This window comes from Chlamydotis macqueenii, chromosome 5 (genome assembly GCF_036417535.1).
Source record: "Chlamydotis macqueenii isolate bChlMac1 chromosome 5, bChlMac1.mat, whole genome shotgun sequence".
Taxonomy (NCBI): Eukaryota; Metazoa; Chordata; class Aves; order Otidiformes; family Otididae; genus Chlamydotis; species Chlamydotis macqueenii.
In genome coordinates, this window is record NC_141560.1 from 51,540,394 (window position 1) to 51,559,140 (window position 18,747).

The 18,747-nt window shown below is 52.7% G+C and overlaps 1 protein-coding gene across 1 annotated transcript; it reads left to right on the forward strand.

The window, feature by feature from the left end:
- The first annotated feature begins 1,027 nt into the window (after positions 1-1,027).
- CTSD (cathepsin D) lies at positions 1,028-17,324 on the forward strand. Its single transcript, XM_086748236.1, has 9 exons — positions 1,028-1,261; positions 1,763-1,919; positions 4,164-4,287; positions 5,919-6,037; positions 9,848-10,047; positions 11,202-11,324; positions 12,510-12,654; positions 13,642-13,740; positions 14,399-17,324. The coding sequence occupies exons 1-9, from the start codon at positions 1,200-1,202 to the stop codon at positions 14,558-14,560; spliced, it is 1,191 nt and encodes a 396-aa protein (XP_086604362.1). The 5' UTR covers positions 1,028-1,199; the 3' UTR covers positions 14,561-17,324.
- The last annotated feature ends 1,423 nt before the right edge of the window (positions 17,325-18,747 follow it).

The following is an 18,747-nucleotide window of genomic DNA, read 5'->3' on the forward strand; positions in this document are numbered from 1 at the left end:
CTTGTCCCACGGGGCACTGTTCTCCTGTCCACAAGGCTGGGCACAAGCAGGAGCAGAAAACAAACACCCCTAGCCTTCAGGACTTGGAAGGGAAAGCATCTGTAAATCCGATTTTATTTATATTATTTTTTCCAGCTGGTCTCGTGGCTGTAAGAGCTCGGTTGGGGTGAACAGGGTAGAGATTAGCTCCATCCAATGCCTCCCAAGCCGGCAGAGTGGAACTTCCCAGCCCTGCTGTGACACCCCGTCCCGGCGCGCCCCGATGCTCAATGCTGCAACCTGCGGTGGGGAGGGACCTCAGGGTCTGCTGGCGGCCTGTGCCCCCTGTGCTCTGCCCACCACCAGCGTCATCCTCAGTGGTGTAGGTGGCCTGGTACTGCCATGGTGGCATATCGGGGCGGGGGGCACATCTGGCTTGGCACCCCCATGGCATCTCTCAGGCAAGTTATGGCCCAGGATATGCCTGTCTCACCCAAAAAAAAACCCCAGCCTGGAGGGATGAGTCCCCCCAAAGTGGGGGTGTCCTGCTGGCAGAGAGAAGTGTGGGGCTGAGGGGCCGCCATGCCCCCCCTGGCCAGGGGGTGCAGACATCCCCGTGGGCCCGGCTGCAAAATTAAACCCCACTGGTGACAGCGGGTGGGTGGCCCAGGTCTGTGGCAGGCTGAGCCCTTGCCATGCCAGGGGTGGGGGTGGGGATGGCTGTATGCGGCACGGTTTCGGGGGGCTGCGGGCTGGGCGGGTGTGTCGTCCCCCCCCCCTCCGCCCCCCCAAGGAAGAGAGAAAAGCCAGAAAACCTGGAAAGAGCAAAAAAAAAAAAAACCCAACAAAAAGGAAGTTAAAGACAGGAAAAGCAAGCACGCGCGGCCGGGCGGGCGCCTCGTGATTTATTTAATGGTGTTTATTCCCCTTTTCCCGGAGCTGAGTCACCGGCCGAGGCGCCGGGGGTCAGGCCTGGGGACCGGGGGGGGCGGCGACGGGACCGGGAGGCGGCACCCCCGGCCCCGCACCCCACGCGGGTGCCCCCGCCCCGGCCCGCCCTCACGTGACGCCGCCGGTTGCAATTTTAGACGGTCAGCTGACTCGAAAAATCCCTGGAGAGGGGCCGCCGCCTCTACAAAAACAGGGAACGCGGCCGGGCGCGGCGTCGCGGCCTCCCAACGGCGGGACCCTCCTCTGTCACCCCCCCAGCCACCAGCGCCATGGGCCCGCGCGGCCTCCTCCTGCTGCTCGCCCTGGCCGGGCCCTGCGCGGCCCTCATCAGGTGAGCGTGGGGGGCGTCCCTCGGGGTCTGGCTGAGCCCCCCGGATGGGTTGGAGATGGAGATGGGGAGGGGGCGTGGGACGCGCGGCCCGGGTGCTGGTGCAGTGGTGGCCTCCGGGCCTCTCCCGCGGGCACCCTCAGCCCCATGCTGCTCCCCCTCCCGTTAAAGCAGAGGGGGAAAGGGCTGAGACCCCCCCGGATGGGGGTTCAGGGCTGATGCGCTGCCCATGGGAGGGGGTCTTGCCCCGGCTTCCCCTATTCCCGGTGACCTTTGGCAGCCACCTGCCGCCTTCCTCACCCCCAACCCCGAGTGCTGGGAAAAGTGCCGAGCATGGCACAGCAATGGCAATCTGGCATCGGGTGCTGGTGGGACCCCAAACTTCATCCACCCCGTGCTGGTCGGTCCCCTAGTTTCGGTGGAGCCATACCGCCCTCCTCCCCCAGGGGACCCCCCACGCACACCCCCCCCATTAACAGGTTGGCATTCGCTCTGCCCTTGCAGGATCCCCCTGACCAAGTTCCCCTCCATGCGGCGGGTCCTGAATGAGGTGGGCAGCGAGATCCCGGACATGAACGCCCTCACCCAGCTCCTCAAGTTCAAACTGGGCTTTGCCGATTTCACTGAGCCCACCCCGGAGATCCTGAAGAACTACATGGATGTGAGTAACTGCCCATCCTTCCGAGCACACCCACCTCAATGGCAGACCCCAGCACGATTCTGGCCAGGTGCCCATCAGTTCTGGGGGGTGGTGGGACATGCCAGCCTCAGCCAGGAAAGTGAAGGAGGGAGACATGTTGGTCCCATAGGAGCGATTCATGCACCCCCCCCTCCAGCTCGGTGGGTCATTGCCAAAAGTTGCTTCCAATCATTGCTAAACTAAAAATACTAATACTAATAACAATAATAATAATTAATAATACTGCTAGTAATAATAATAATCCCACTGTCACCCGAGGGAGAGCTTTGCAGCTTCTGTGACCTGTTTCCTTTCTCTTTTGTCACTAAATAACAATCGTAAATAGGGGCCTGCCTGCTTGCAGTCCTTCCTAACGTCTTCTGGCCCGTTTGAGCTCCACTTTCTGCAAGACAGGAGCATAAAAATCATGTTCCACTCCTTGGGGCACTGGAGCATAGAAGAGCACGTGTGGGAGGATGGCTCAAACTGGGCACCAGCGTGCTGTGGAACTGGAGATGCAGGACCCTTCCTCTTGCTATCCTTCATCTTCTGCACAATCTTAGGAAAAGCCACCCTGCACCTCCACCTTCTTGGCAGCTTAGGGACCGAAGGGGCTTTCATGGTAGAAGCAGCAACAAGAAGACAGATAAAGGATGTGAGATTTGCCCTTGCCCAGCTGCCAGGCACGTGTGGGGTTTCCTCACAGCTCTTGGCTGGGTGGGATGTGAGCACTGGCTGGCAGAATAAAGCTGGTGCTGGATATTTGGATATTATTTCAGGATATTCCCTTCTGCTCCCCTTCCCCAGGGGTCCTGCCAGGGTTGTACTGGGAAGGGCCGCCGGTGTTTTAATTGGCAGTGTTGAAACCCAGGCCACTAGTGGTTGTTCCACGGCATTGTCTTTTGCCGCCACAACTTGGGCCGCTGCTCGGGGACAGACTGCTTCCTTGTCACAAGGGTCCAGCCCAACCTGCAGTGGGAGATAAGGGACTGTTGGGTCCTTCTAGCCCAGCCAAAAATACTCTTGCTGTTGGGAGGAAAGGCACAACCTCCCCTAGACGGCCTTGTATGGACCCCACCAGCCCCTGGGATCCCTTGCAGGGGGTGTGTGGTATACGGGGCACCTACGCTGGGCATTAATTTTCAAGCCATAGCAATAACTACAGAATGACTGAAAGCAAGTGCTGCCTCCCCATTGTGGCTAATTGCAATGGATTATTAATTACTCAGAGAGCAACCCCTGCAAACTAAGTGCGCAGGAGGTGAGCAGCTTTGATAATCCTGTTTTGTTCCCCTCTCCCTTAATTAAGTACACGAGGGGTTTGGAAAGGCCACAGGCTGACTTCCCGTGCCAGCAGTCTTCTCTCCAGGGCCCTGATCCAGCTGCTCACCAAGCATGACATGGCTCTCTGCCCCTTTGGGGGAGCTGGGGAAAAATGAGTCCATCTGGGACCTGCCAAGCATTCCCCATTCATTCTCTCCCCTCTGGACAGAGGGATGCCCTGCAAACATCTCAGCCGCCCAGGTTTCTTCCAGTCCCAGCAGAGATGCACTTGCAGGGCAGAGGGTTATCCATCAGATACCTGTGTTACAGGGACTTCTCCCAAACTCTCACCCCTAATCAGCCCTAAATCGCTCTCTAGTGGTGCTGCTGATGCCCTTTTCTTCCTCCAGCTCCTCCAGAGTCTTCTGATACCTGCCACTGAGCATTTTATTCCTCTCTACTCCAGCCCTCACTGAAAGCCACAGTACCTGTACGTCCACCCATGGTGGGCAGAGCTGCTGCTCGCTGCAACACACAGTTCCTCTGCAAACCTGCCAGCAAAGCAGCTTCCCACCCTGTTTCAGCTTTTTGATAACACAGGTGTTTTGCTTGGCTTCCTCCCATCTTATTTCTGTTCCTTATAGTCAACCACATGCCAGCCTGCAGACCTTTCCCCTTCTCTTCTGCCCTGTCTTCCTGCTCCAAAGTCCTCCCCCGCAAGTACCCATCCCACTTCTCTCACATTTATCCTTTTCACACCTACTGTAATAAGGTGTGAACAGCAAAAGAGAGCCTCCCTTCCAGAGGATGGCAGCTGGGAGTCCATCACTGCCAGAAACAAGAGGAGGGCAGTGTCTAGATAAGAAGCTGGTCCCTTTTTCAATCCTAAGAGATTTTTTTTGTCTTTAATCCCTGCTTTTAACCTACTGCCTCTGCTCACGACTCCCTTCTTCTCCTTTGCAGGCTCAGTATTACGGCGAGATTGGCATCGGGACTCCTCCTCAGAAGTTCACTGTGGTCTTCGACACTGGCTCCTCCAACCTGTGGGTGCCATCTGTGCACTGTCACCTGCTGGACATCGCCTGCTGTAAGTGTCACCGGTGCTCAACGGCTTCTCCTTCCCTGCAAAATGCAGATCCTATTGCGAGAGGAGAAACTAAGGCAGCAGTGTGAAAGGGCTTGTCAGAGAGTCAGAGCTGGAAATAGGATCCCAACCTCCCACATCCATCCTTCATTACTCCGTTCCTGTTTATTCTCCACATCACTCATGCACAGCTTCAGACCTTCCCCAACAGCCTCGGCCCTGCAGCCGGGGAGCAGCATCACAGGTTGTGATGTTTCTTCCCAAATTATAGACTGCTGCTGTTGCCCCATTGTGCAAGACTGGTGAAAAAAAAAATCAGCCTCTTGCCAGATCTGATACAAACTGTCCTAGTTTCTGGTTTATTGCCGCACGGAGCATGTGTGTGCATGTTTATGGATTTATAATTAACGAGAGCCAGGTAGGCATGATGAGAGTGTCTTAGGAACTACAAGTTTTTTTGCTTTGTAGCATTCCTATCCCATAAACGTCCACAGTTGAAGGTGTCCAACCCGGTTATGGCAAAAAGCTATCTAAAAGCCACCAGCTGTGCTGCTTAAGCAGAACGGAGAAACCTGTGGAACCAACAAATGCAACTGTGAAAGGTGGCCCACAGTGCTTGTTGGGGGTAGGGAGGAAATTTGGACTTCTTGTATGACCCTGTAGTGCCCAGAGAGCAGACAGACTTTGGTTTTGCTTACATGAAATGAGATTTAGGACACTTGTGGGGTGGTAAGGTCCAGACTTGGTCTCTCTTGGGGCTTCCCTGTAAGCCAGGCTTCCCTGGCTTCTTCTGTAGCAGAGAGCTGGTTTCTCAAGGCAGTGGCGTGGGAGGTGCTGGGACCAAAGGGCTCATTTTATGACTATGCAACTAGCCTAACCTCCTGCCAGACTGAGATCCAGACATCCCTGCCGGGGAAGTCCCCATATAGCCTGTCGATTTCCATAGGGCTCAGCTGGTTCATCTTCAGCCACTGTCTGCCTCGCTCAACAAGCAGCCGTGGAGCTGGGCGGGCTGAGCTCACTGCATGCCACTGCCCAGCTCGTGACTTGGGAGGAATCTGCGGAGGAGGAACTTGCTCAGCCATAAAACCAGGGATATCTTATAGTTCCCAACACTTCCAAGGGTAAAAGCAGCTTGGGCTAGGAGAAGGCCCTTCTCCTCGGCAAATAAAGTAATACGTTGAGGCCTTCCTCTGCGAAAAACAGTGACCATATAAAAAAATTTCCAGCTACTCTTAGTAAAAGAAACAGGTAAATCCATAAAGTGGAAATGTTCATGCCCAGAGCAGGCTGTATTTAAAGCCACCCTGGTTCTCCATGGCACAGGGGCACATTTCGCTCTGCAGTCTAATGCACCCTGACACACCAGCCACGTCGCCTCTAGGCTCTTAATACCTGGTGGCCAAATCCGATTTAACAGCCAAATTGGATCTGCCCACCTAATTCCCCAGACATTGGAAATGCTTTGTTAAGCAGTCCGGGCTTGGCAAGTGCCAGCTTCAGGCCCACCTTTGTGTCATTGAGCGTCTGTTTGTCCAGATGAGCTGGGCAGTGTGGGGTTAGGTATCAGGGAGCCCTAGGTGTCAAGGAGCACTGATGTTGTATGTCCCCCTATGTCCCTCTCCTGGCTGCAGTGCTGCACCACAAGTATGATGCCTCCAAATCCAGCACCTATGTTGAGAACGGCACTGAGTTTGCCATCCACTACGGGACGGGGAGCCTCTCCGGGTACCTCAGCCAGGATACTGTCACGGTGAGTAACAACTGCCCTTGCAGCTGCCTCAGCCTGCTTTTGGCAGAGCACTCAAAGTTGTTTGGTTTCAACGAGTTTCGCTTCTTGAGTGTCCTACTCCTATAGAGGAGTAGGACACTCAAGTCCTACCAGTCAGTGCTGTGTTTCCAAGTGCTTTGAAACAAGGTGGTGCTGATGACTGAGAAGGTGGTGGTGACCAAGGCAGGCAGAGGAGGAGAAATGTGTTAATCAGCAGGTTAGCAGGCTAGGAGTGTGGACCACGTGTGTGGTGCCCTGCAAACATGGTTTCTGGCCATCCCTCCAACCCTCTTCCCTCTGAGCCTAGAAATTTCACAGCCGAAGCACACGCCAGCACCGCTGTGCAGGCTGCTGCTGGTGCCTGGCTTGTTCCTGGCCAATATCCACGCAGTAGTGGGCATCCACACAGGCAGCTGCCCAAACACCGAGCCAAGTGGGCTCTTTGCAGCTCCATCCTGGTCTGGTGTTGATGGTGTTTATGTTTGCAAAGGTTGTGTAATGCCTGAGGGGGGTTCCCCAGCAGCATTCAGGGCCCAGCTTGAGGTAACCAGTTGCTGGTTGTTGCTTCCCATCATTTCCTTTTCAGCAAGTAAAGGCTGAGCTTTCTGCCCTGTGAAGGGCAGGCACCTTTTGCAACTGCTTACCAGGTACAGGTGCTCATGAGAGTTTGCCAGCTCTTGAACGTCAGTAGTGCACGTGCTCCCGGATTACTTGGTCTCCTGGCAAGGATAAGAGCATATGTTTGCTTTGTGGGGGGGAGACAAAGCAAAAGTTTTAAATAAGTACATAAGTCTAGGGATTTGGGGTTTTCCTTGTTAGGTTCAGCTGAAAAGTATTGGTTTACCAGTTTCATCAGGACCAAAAGAAAAATATCCAAGAGGAGCCCAAAGTGAACAGCTCACGCAAGGAGTACTCTTTAGCCCATCTTTATAGCAGGAAAATTTCAGGCTAGCCTGGACACACCAGCTGTTGCCTCTGTGCTGCATTCAAAGATGCCGGCAACTCAGGCTGGGTGTAGGACCCTCTGAACCTTCCCGCGGCTCTTGCCAGATGAAGGCACGTGCATGTAGCATTAATGGATTCTCTTATGTTAGCTTTACAAAATACAGATGGAGCAGGCAGAGGCATCTGTGTTCGTCCCAGTAATGGAGTGGAGCAGTGGAGCAAACAGCGAACTTTTTTGTCCTGTGAAAGTGTGGACTGGTTTAGGCACTTTCCAGCTTAATGCAGGGGCTGAAGTGAGTCAGAAGGAAAATTTTTATCTTTTCTTTTTTTTTTTTTTTTGTTTTTTTTTGGTTGTAATTAGTACCCTAGTGCCTGCTTGCTAATTAGTTCTCCACTTTCCGGCAGCTCAGAGGAAGGATTTTGTGTCTGAGCGTGTTCAGGAAGTGGTAATGGCTCTTGGCAGCCAGCACAGTTTGTAGCATTTGGTTTCTGTCTGGGCAAGAAGCGAGAGAAACCTCTTGCATGGAGCCTGAGCAGTGTCATGCTTGCAGTACACAGGACTTGGGGCAGTACACAGAGGGTCAGGCACCTTTAGCTTGGACACCAAGATGCTTCCTCGGATGCACAGCATCCTGTAGGCAAGCTCCCAGTTGAGTGTAGTCTGGAAATAAAGACACTGAAGCAGCCTTCAGGGTGACCCTCTCAAATCCAGCCGTCCAAATGTGTGGAAGCAGCCACAGCAGCCTGTGGTAGCACAGACATCTGACCGAAAAATGCTGGTTGGCAGGTGGTTCAGAGTCCTTCAGCCCTGAAGTTTTTTGGAGAGGGTGATGAGCTCTTGTCAAACATCCTTTTCCTTCTGTGAGAAACGGTGCCTCACAGCACCGCACACCTCCATGCTGCTCAGCCTCCGAAGCTGTGGGTTCAGCCAGCCCTCTGCTGCTCAGGCATCTCAGCCCTTTATCGCAGCCTGACCTTGGGATATCCTTCAAGGACAGTAGAGGATGCTGGTTGTGGGGCATGAGGTCTCTCCTGGGGCTGCTGTACCACAACACGCAGGAGATGCCCCTCCCTGCCTCTCCCCTTTGCCTCTGCAAAAGGGAGCCCCAAGCCTCAGTGCCAAACTGTGCTGCGGAGGCCCTCACCTCTACTCTGCCTTTGCCATCCAGTGCTTGTTGAGACCGCTAACAAGGCGGCTGGGCAAGCTGCAGGGTGCCAACACCTGTCTACAAAGTACTGGAGGACAGCCACCACACAGCCATCCACTGGTAGTGATTTTTGGTTGCTTCTTGTCTGGGTGAGAGCCAGCTGAGGGACAGAGATGAAGGATCTGTCACCGGGCGCCAGTGCTCTGCTAAAGATGCTTTTGGGTTTCAGTCCTGCTGAGAACCAAGCGTGGGCAGGGTCTGCTGAGACCCTACCACCACGCAGGTATCTGCCTCCCTCTTGGGATGTGCAACCAGGGCAATATTCAGACAAACCTGATGTTGTTTTATCAGTCCATTGCGTTTTTTTTTTTAAGTGGAAGCCTTATTGAGCTTTCTGAGCTGCTGCAGGACCAGCTGTGCCAAGTTGTGGAGCGGTGGCTTTTGTAAACCTGCAGCGTACAACTGGGGCGCTTGCCATGCACCGGCGAGCGGATGCATTGCTGTGAGCTGTTTCGCCCCACATCCTGCCCTGTGGCTTTTCACTTTTGCAAGGCTCGATCGCCCTTTCCTAGCGCAAGCCTCTGATACCATTAAAACCAGCACTGCCCATCCTAGCCTTGCACTGTCTAACCCTGGGGGGATATTAGTAATTTACAGGGATCGTTATCTGCCATCAGGTAGGAGAGGCCAGCTTTTTAGTCCAGCCTGGTTACTACAGGGCTGCTAGCTGCAGGCTGAGAGGCTGAAATTGTCCTAGCACAAATGCTAAAATTGCCTGTGGTCAGCCAGAAGCTTGGAAACCTCCTGAACTGCTAGAACCAGGAGTCCGCAGACACATCCTGCTCCCTATCAGCAGAGTTGTCCTATTTTCTGCAGTCTCCTTCTTTCTGGGGATCTTCCCTTGGAGGATGTTTCAGCTTTCCAGCAGGGAATGCCAGTCCTTCTTGTGGCTGACAAGAGAGGTGACCTTTGCATTCGTAGTACTCCGCTTGCTATTTTCATGCTTTGGGCTCGACCTCACTTTCCTGGCTAGGTCTTCTCCCCTCCCATGTGAGGTCTCTGGAGGCTGGTGGGTCTTCTGGGAGATGCACCAATATCCTGGGGATGTTTCTTATGTAGGGGACATCACAGGGGTCGTTGGCAGAGGTGAGAGGGGTTTATGCCTTCAGCTGGGGACGAGTGCAGCACCCGAGGAAGTAGGACACAGAGATGACTTAGATGTCGAGGGTGGGAAAGAGGATTAAAGGCGCAGCACAAGAGCTTTTCAGTCTGGAAGGAAAGGATGAATTAGGCAATAGCCGAAGGGATATAGGGGTGACAAAGTGATATAGGGCCCTCTGTGCAAAGAAGAGGAGCTGCAAAATGGCATGGCCAGGACCCAGAAAAAGGCTGAAGGTTCTGCATGAGATGGGCAAAGAGCAAAGAGGGGCTGCTGCCCATAAGGGTGCACTGGGCTTTTCAGGGACTCAGGAGGTGCCACTGTGCAGCCAGTGACCTACCCTGCTCCCAGGAGAGTGGCACCAGGGTGTCTGGTTTCAGCATCTGCCTTTAAATGCAAGGGTGAACGCAGGCAGGAGTATGGCTGCGTGTTGAGGGACACACTGCAGCCTGTGTTCAATGAGATCCTGTTTCCACCCTGGTCCCCTGAGTCAGTTTTCTTTACAATCTGCTTTTCCCTTCCCTCCTCATCTCCTCTCAGCTCGGTAATTTGAAAATCAAGAACCAAATCTTCGGGGAGGCCGTGAAGCAGCCAGGCATCACGTTCATCGCTGCCAAGTTCGACGGCATCCTGGGCATGGCGTTCCCAAGGATCTCTGTGGACAAGGTCACCCCTTTCTTCGATAACATCATGCAACAGAAGCTGATCGAGAAAAACATCTTCTCCTTCTACCTGAACAGGTAATGTTGGGTTTGGTGGCGCACCTCTGGCAAGCCCAGCCAGGCATTTCTCTGTGTCTCCTGGTAGCACCTCTTGCTGTGCGCCAGTTTACACCCTGGCCAGCACTGTTGGGGAAGTCTCAGCAAGGTCTCCTTGCTGGAGCAGTCAGACCAAAATCTCTTCTGTTTACTGCTTTGAAGTAAGAAGAAGGGAAGTAGAAATGCAGCCATTTTACTGATAAAAAGCTGGGTAGATCTGCTGCTGGATTTCTTAACTGATGAAGAGACAGAGGATGTTAGCAGAGGAAAAAGAAACAAAAATAAACAGGGTTGTGGTGATGAAATTGCACGCTGGTAATGCAATCCCCATTAGGGGGATAAACACAGCCCCAGTCTGTTGCCAAAATCTACGAGCCAGGTGGCCACAGCCATGTCACGTCCCAGGCAAGCATGCCCCCAACCAGTGATCACTAGTAATGGGGCTAACACTCCCTCACCCCCCAAGAAATCCACCTGCGTGGCTCCCAGTGCCTTTCCACCCACTGCTGCTCTCCTTGGGACACCACATCATCCTCCTGGCACTGCAGGGGGGACTCTGAACTATTTCAGCCCAGAAAGTAGCACCTCAGGAGCGGGGAGGACAGAGATCGCTGCTGCTAGCTGCTCAAGTGCCAGCCAGCCCTCCCCCATCACCATATTTCTTCCCATCTGCTCAGCAGCGAGCTTTTATCTAACGGTAACCTTGAGAATTCGACTCTGAGGCTGCTGGCTGGCACTGAGTTGGGTGCAGATAACCTAACGCTGCATCAGCCATATCCAACCCTGCACGGGTGGTTGTTACGAGCTGATTATTTGAGGGTCCTTGTGCCAGTACTCAGTTCCCCTTTTCTGTCCCCCTTCTCTGCAGCAAGTTTCTCCAGGCGTCCATGCAAAAACAAGAGGAGAAAAGCTGCAGGATGATTTGACTAGGCCAAAATATCCCCGTTTCCCCACCCCAGCCTATCTCACAGTATCTGTCCTTTTATTTACATATTGTTGCACAACTTGTCTCCAGTGCTGCTAGTGCCATGCTTTACCCCCAAGCACCCCAGCGTCTGTTTTAGGGGCACACAGAGTGGGTTGTTCTCACCCTGCCCCTGATGTTCACAGGTTTGGTTGTTTTGGTTTTTTTTCAGAGACCCCACCGCTCAGCCTGGTGGCGAGCTGCTCCTGGGAGGGACTGACCCCAAGTATTACAGTGGCGACTTCAGCTGGGTCAACGTCACGCGCAAGGCCTACTGGCAGGTCCACATGGACGCGTAAGTCCCCCCTCCACCCGACTACATGCGTGGGGACAGGTATGCAGACAGCTCACTCCCGGGGTTGGCCGAGACCCTCCGCGAAAGGGAAGAATCATCCTCTATCCCTGCAACACATCCACACTGGAAAAAAGCAAATTAAAATCCCACACTAAGGCTGGGTCATTTGTCGCTGGAAGGTGAGGAGAGGCAAAAAGCAGCAGGAGATGTTCTCCAAAATAATTTCCTCTTGTTTACAGTTTGGCCCCTGAAAACACCTGCTGTGCCCTTGGCAAGCAGGGGAAAAAAGCCGATGTGTCCTCCTTGCAGGCAGGATGAGCCACATAGATTAAACTGTGGCTTTGCTTAGCTCTCAGTGAGGCCTAAGCTGTATGGCTCACCTACACACAGCTCCAGAGGAGCAGGATGAGGCTCCAGGAAGCCAGCCCTTGACTGAAGGGCACAGTGTGGCAATCAGCACGCATTGTTGGAGGCAGAGGGGAGGAGAGCAGACTGAGCTGACGGCCCGCCAGCCCTGCATTCTATTCTGAGCTCTCCCATGTGATGGGAAATTAAAAGCGGCCTGTGATCAGAGTGTGTCCTTTTCCTGGGGATCACATCACTCCTCAGCGCAGCATTTTAGTTCTCATCTTCCCCCAGCCTTGCCGCGTTGGCAAAGCGTGGCAGACCCTTGGCTGGAAGGCTTTATCTGTGAAACGCGATGCAGGTGAGGAAGCTGAGCAACTCCTGTCTTGCCTCTTCAATGTACACGAACCCTTCCCTTGCCCATGACCCCCTCAGCCATCACACCACCCCTTTAACGCTTTGCTTTTTACAGTAGCGCAGGTCATACGAGACCCTAATGCATCGACCTTATCTTGCTCGTGTGCCTGTTAGTCACGGTGTTTAGCAGGCAGGGTACTCAGGCAGCAGTCCAGGCTGCTTGCAGAAATGCAGTGGCACACCAGGGCACCCACTCAGTTGGGAGCAGGTGAGGGCCCTACGGGACGCCAGCGGGTCTGCACTAAGTCAGTGCTGCATCAAGATTTCTGAGCGCCTGTCTTTCCTGGGTGTCTGTCACAGCCCTACCTTGCATGGCAATGTACTGCCCAGGCTCAGACGTCTTCAGCTCTTTGCCTGCTCCTCCCCACAGCCTTCGCTGGGGGGCATCTAAGGGTTGTCTTCTGTCTGGGCATCTCTCCCCAGGGTGGACGTTGCCAATGGGCTGACTTTGTGCAAAGGGGGCTGCGAGGCCATCGTGGACACAGGAACCTCACTCATCACTGGCCCCACCAAGGAAGTGAAGGAGCTACAGACGGCCATCGGTGCAAAACCACTCATCAAAGGCCAGGTGAGGCCAGGCTGGGAAAGCGGGAGTCCACGGCCGTCGCGGCATCCATACTGGTGCTCTGCTTTACACCTGGATGCTTCTAGACACCCTGATCTTCAGCTCCCTCTGCTCTCCATTAGCAGCCTCTGCTCCTGGAAAAGCCCCTGGCATAGCAGGGACCCCTCCATCTTTTGACCCTGGGTAGCGTTTGATGTCCTGCTCATGCTCTCAGTAGAGAGCAAGTCCTCTGAACTTGGGGAGGCTTTCTACCACCCATGTCTGTGAGACGGAGGAGAAGGGGTGCAAGTTGCAGCTGAGGCCCAGGATTCACATTAGTGTGAGTTCAGAGGCACTTTAATACAAATATATTTAATGCAAATTACAACCCTTCCTTGCCAAGTTTTTAACCATCTTAGCTAGTCTCACAAGATCATCTTTCCTCCCTGAAACTGGAAGAATAGGGATTATAAGGACCTTCTAGGAAGGGTGCTCTGAAACCCCTCCCAAATCACAGAGCCATGAGCACTTGTAGGGCTTTTTTGTGGTATGAGGAGACCCCATGCTGCAGCAACAACTGGCTTAGAATTGCCACCCTCCCCAAGACTCGCCAGTGTTCATGAAACTGGCTTTGTCCATTCATCACACCACGAGTCCCTGTCTGTGTCTCTAGGCTGTACTGAGCCATGTCTCCCTCTCCTGTGACAGAGGAAAGCCCTCAGCCCTGCTGCATCAGGTGCTGTGCCCTGGGGCTCAGCAGAGCCGAAAGCTAAACTCAGCATCCTTTGGCTCCGCCCCTGTCTCTAAAACCCTCTGCCCATTCAGCTTTGAGCCTTGGGCAGGGGGCAGTCTGCTTACTCAAGAAGCTCAAGCTGCTTCTGCGCCCTGAGATGAGTAGTTGTTAAGGAAAACCACAGCAAAGATGTGGTTGTGCCCGAGGGAGACCATGCCCTTTCCTGAGGGCATGGAAGCTGTTGTCTAAGTCTAAAGCCTTTACTGTTTCTGTTTCAGTACGTGATCCCCTGCGATAAGGTGTCATCTCTGCCTGTCGTCACGCTAACGCTAGGAGGGAAGCCCTACCAGCTCACCGGAGAGCAGTATGTCTTCAAGGTGCGTCTAGGCAGCTTTTGCCAGCCCTGATCTTCTCTCCCAAGGCCTAACTTTTGTCTTCTCTACTCAAACCTCAAAATGCAAGAGCAGCAAAGGCAAGACTGCAGCTGGCACTTGGGAAGAAGTCTGAAAAGTCAGAGTGATAGGGTGGTGGCACTGGCTGATAGACTCAGGCAATCTCACCAAAGTCCTATAGGAACGAGATCCCCTGCATGATGCTCATGACAAATAGCAGAATGGGAGAGAAAGGGCAGGCAGGCTGTTGCACCACTTTCTGCAAACATTTTGCCCTTTTCTGCTGGATTCTAGTGCCATGAGGCCAGCCTTGTCATTGCAGAGGCCACCACCGTGGCATTTAAGCTGTCAGAGTCAACTTAGGACAACCTTGCACAGAATTTCAACAACAGCCCTAATTCAGAGTTGAGTGGGCTGGGAGGTTTATGGGCATGTGTGGCTTTACTTGATGCTTTGCTGCATAAGGGCTCTGGGAGGGAGAGCAAGCCACGGGAGCGGTGGGTTGGGAGTTACTTTTGCAAGCTGCGGATCTCGGGCTGGGAGAGGCTGAAGCACAGCCAGCGTTGGCAGGTGGTATTGCTGAGCCTGCGAGGTTGAGGGAAGGGAAGGACCTCCTTGTACTGAAGCTCTCTCTCTTCTCTAGGTTTCTGCACAAGGAGAGACCATCTGCCTGAGCGGCTTTTCAGGCCTGGATGTCCCACCCCCTGGGGGGCCACTCTGGATCCTGGGAGATGTCTTCATCGGTCCCTACTACACCGTCTTTGACCGTGATAACGACTCTGTTGGCTTTGCCAAATGTGTCTAAGCGCCTGGCCCCGACTGCCTCTGCCACAAACACACTTACACACACACACAGGAGCCGTAGAGAAAGATTACCAGGATTAGAAATCCAATGAGTGGTAAGGAAAAAGAAAAAAAAAAAAGAAAAAGAAATGGAACTAGATTTAAATTTACTTGGAAAATAGTCATTAATGCCCTGCTACCTACTTTTTCCCCTCCATTGAGTAAGTGGTGCTGGGAGGTCTCTAGTTGACAACTCCAGCTGGAGTAGCCCCTTGCTTTACTGCTAGGTCTTCCAGTATTTGTTTTTAAGAATGATTCTCAGAGCTGAACAAGGCCCTCTCACATCTCCCAGCCCTGGTCTCCTTCCTGAGGGGGGCAGCTGGCTGGAGTCAGCCCGTAGCATCTCTGTTCCTGCAGAGAGGCTGTGCAGCTGCTCTTGGTTTTGGGCTTCTGCTGGGGGAGAAGGTCAGGGAAGGCTGTCTGGCATGTTATTTACTTCTTGCTTTTTCACTGATGAAGTGGGAGAGCAGGACAGGAGGAAGAGTCCGTCTTCATCACTCTTCTGTGATGGGTTGAGGTATTGACCATAGGTCATTTCTCAATGGGTTTGTGCTGGCTTGGTCGTAGGAGAGCATATCCTGGACTGGAGCAACAGGGGATCGTGGTAGCATGCCCAAAGGTTGCGTTTCAGAGCTCGAGGGCTTTGGTGGCGTCTTTTTGTGTTGTGACAGCATAGCAAGAGAGCTGGAGGCATGAAGTCCGTGTGCCTGACCTAACAAGGCAGGAATTTGTAGGGGGGCTCCAGCCAGTGGGACTCTTCAGGGAGTAAGAATATAAAGGGGGTCAAGATAGGATTTGATAGAGATCACTTGAATTCATTGCCATGAAGGCTCGTTTTCCTGCTGAGGAAAGACACTTGACACAGGTTCTCTTGAGTTTGGTGAACTTCTCCCGAGTTCCCCAAACCACAGATCTTCCCAGCTTCATCTGCAACCAGTGAGTTGAGAATAATGTTTCCTAAAGCAAATGAGTGTTCTACAAACTGAAATCACACTGATAAAATTGGTAGGTGTTTGTCAGCCACGTAAGACCTTTCGGAAACATTTTTCTCTGGTTTTGAACTGCCCAAAACTCAAGAGACATTTGGCAGAGCCAGCAAGGCTCCCAGGCAGGAGGGTGCCATGGCAGCTGCTGGACTTGTATTTGCTTTCCCTGCTGCCATGTCCTGAATCCCAACTGCCTTTAACACACTCCTTACCTGCTTTCCACCTTACTAACACTGGTGAGAGCTCTGTGCATGTTCACCCTGTGTTGCAGATGGAGTGAGGCACAGTGGTGCTTCGGAGAGGTTGTAGCTGAGTTAGCTATGCTGGTCCTCTCAGAGAGCCGAGATCTGTGCGTGTGGAGCCGCTTGCTTCACTGGGCTGGCGTCAGTAGGCAAACACTAGTGGAGCTGGGAGGATGATAAAGTGAGTTTTAAGCAGTACTGGAAAGCAGAAGAGAGTCTGCCAAGAATCCCAGCCCATGCTGGAAGTAAAGACTCTCTTAGCTTTCTCAGTGCGTTGGATCAGGTCCTGAAGTTAAGGAGTGGCAGCAGGTGAGGGGTAAGGCTGAGAGTGGCAAGAAGACCAGATCAGCACCGACCCTGACCCCAGACCAGTCAAAACAGATGGTAAAATCCTGGCTCCCTAAAATTCACTCATAATCCTGCCAGCAGTACTGGTGGAAGGAAGGAAATTCTTGAGAAAGGTCTTTGGGCAGTGTTGTAGATGGTTATGCCCAGTGAAATGCACATACATCATGCCCGATACTGAATTCACCAACATCATCAGAGGCACATGTGGGGAACAGGTTCTGAGGTGAGCTGTGGGAGGACAGTGAGCACGTAGCCAGCAGATGTCTTCTGTCCCTACCCTCCGCAGCTGATCAGTTTGGCTTTATAGCCCTGCCTCATGCCTTGGAGGAGTCTGGTATGGGTGGTGGGGACAGGCCTGGGCACACTTCTGATGTGTGTGTTGTCCCCTGCAACCCTGGATATGACAAATGCTGCTCCCAAAGCTTGCTTCTGCCTGCTCCTGGTCTTCACCTGCAACCCTTCATCTGGACGCCTAAGGACATCTGTTGCAGACTGGTTAGAGAACACTAGTGTGTTACCAAAAAAAAAAATTCCTCGATAGATATTCCAAAGTCAGCAGATACTCAGCACCTCTCCAGAGAGCCTTGCTTTCGCACCAGTTAAGTGCCCAGAGCTCCTCCAAGTTCTGCTACATCATTTCCCAGCTGCAGGATTTCTCCAGCGCCACGAGACAGAGACAGCCTCGGTTACCCACTAATCAGACTTGACGCAGGGGGAAGCCTGACATGGAGCTGGTGGTGGGTTTTGAACATCTTCAGCATCGCATTGAAGTGGGACATGCAGTGCAGCCCCAGAACAAGCTGTCAAGCCACAGTTCTGCTGGTGTGCAATGCTTTATGCTGTTTGTTTTGTAACCTCCATGGTGACCCAAGGCTGGGCTGATGCCTGTCTTCAGGGAGGCAGGAGAGTGCTGCCTGGGGAAAGGGCACAGCCCAAAATGATGCCCTGAGTGACATACTTTAGGATAGGCTGGAGGAGTGGTTCATTGTAGTCTTCCCTGAATGGGTCTCCTCCCCTTGTTCTTTTATTTGCATTTTTAAACCAAACTCTAATCGTGTGAGTTTTTGGTTTTTTTTTAATCTAATTTGCTGTCAGAATTACTGTGTCATCCTAGAAAATTGAGATGAAAATACAATGTTTTCCCCTTTAACTCTGAGAGTGGTCTTTCCTTAAGCAGTTTGAGATGCCAGATTCTTTCTTGTCCGGAAACCGTGTCTCCCTGATTTGTTGACTCAGTATGTCTGGTCACCCACTCAGGTGGACCCATATGTGTTTTAGAAGGGCTCCTTCCGTTGTCTCCAATAAGGAAAAATGCTGGGAGCCTGTCCGGTTTGTCTTTTTCAATGTGTTAAAACAAAACTCAGCCTCTTCAGGATGATGTGACAGTGTCACCTGCCTGACCCGGCACCACCGGCGTGGCAGGCACTCCCAGCATCTCTCCTAACCTACAGCCTTCTCCTGGGGCCACATCTCCCTGGCTGAGTATTGCCAAGGATAGTCCTCCTACAGGGTACTCAGGTTGTCCCCTAGGCCTCTGGGCCAGCTAGAACAAGCTTCTGCTTGACTTGGGACATAGAGTGGTCTTATAGTGGCCGAAGCAGGACTCTAGTCTCTGAGTCGAGCCTAAAATCCACTAGAATGTGGAGTTTATGCTTCCAGAGTTCAGTGATGAAGAACATGGGTGGTTTTTTTTTCAAAATGTAGGAAAAATCCATTCGCCTTGCCTGGCTGTGCAGTTTTTAGCGCTGCTGTAAGGGAGCTGGAGACTCCGACGCAGAATGAAGGCCCCATGTGCCAGGTGGAAGATAAGAGCTAATCCCCACTTTGAAAAAAGCGTCATCTACATAAGCAAGATGGATGCAGCCAAGTCCCATCCCATTTTCTAAGTGCAGATCTAAGCACACAGAGAGCTTAACTGATTTCCCCACTGGCACGTCCCGAGCCTCTGTTCTCCCAGGATGCCTTAATACGCCGATCAGCTGTTCTCCTATATTAAAGAGATGGATTTAACTCAAAAGGGCTGGTTGGGTCCTGAAAACCAATCATGCAGCCCACCGTTCCTCCGTAGCCCAAAGGGAGAGCAAGTCATCCGTTGCCAAATATTTATCAACGGGAATACAAGGGCGTTGTTTCTGCTGGGGGGATTGTGCCTAAGCCTTTAATCGTGCCCTGAGTATTGAACATTAAGTCTCAGCAGGAACAGTCACAGGCTTGATCTTGGCCAAGAGCTGGAGAAGCCAAGAGCCAGGATTGTCCTCCCATGCTTTTCCAGTAGGGAGCAGAGCATATCCCACCCTGCGAGCAGCCTGCACGCGCCCCACATTATCTTGCCCAGCAAATCCTCAGATTTACACCAGCCTCCCCCCCACATTTACCGCACCATCTCTGCAAAACTCCACGCACATGACAATTTGATAACTCTTTATTAAATGTCTCTACTGATGCAAAGAAGATACATTTTTTCATTATACATCCCCTTGAGTAGTAGGGGTCTTGGCCCTGACCATCAGGGCTGTCTTCATAGGCCTGTTCTTTCTCCAACCAAATCTGCTCAGGGCTTTGCCAAAAGCCCT

Coding starts and splice junctions, on each gene's coding strand:
- CTSD (XM_086748236.1), top strand. CDS start 1,200: ATGGGCCCGCGCGGCCTCCTCCTGCTGCTCGCCCTGGCCGGGCCCTGC. Junction 1,920..4,163: donor TCCTGAAGAACTACATGGAT/GTGAGTAACTGC, acceptor TCTCCTTTGCAG/GCTCAGTATTACGGCGAGAT. Junction 12,655..13,641: donor AACCACTCATCAAAGGCCAG/GTGAGGCCAGGC, acceptor TTTCTGTTTCAG/TACGTGATCCCCTGCGATAA.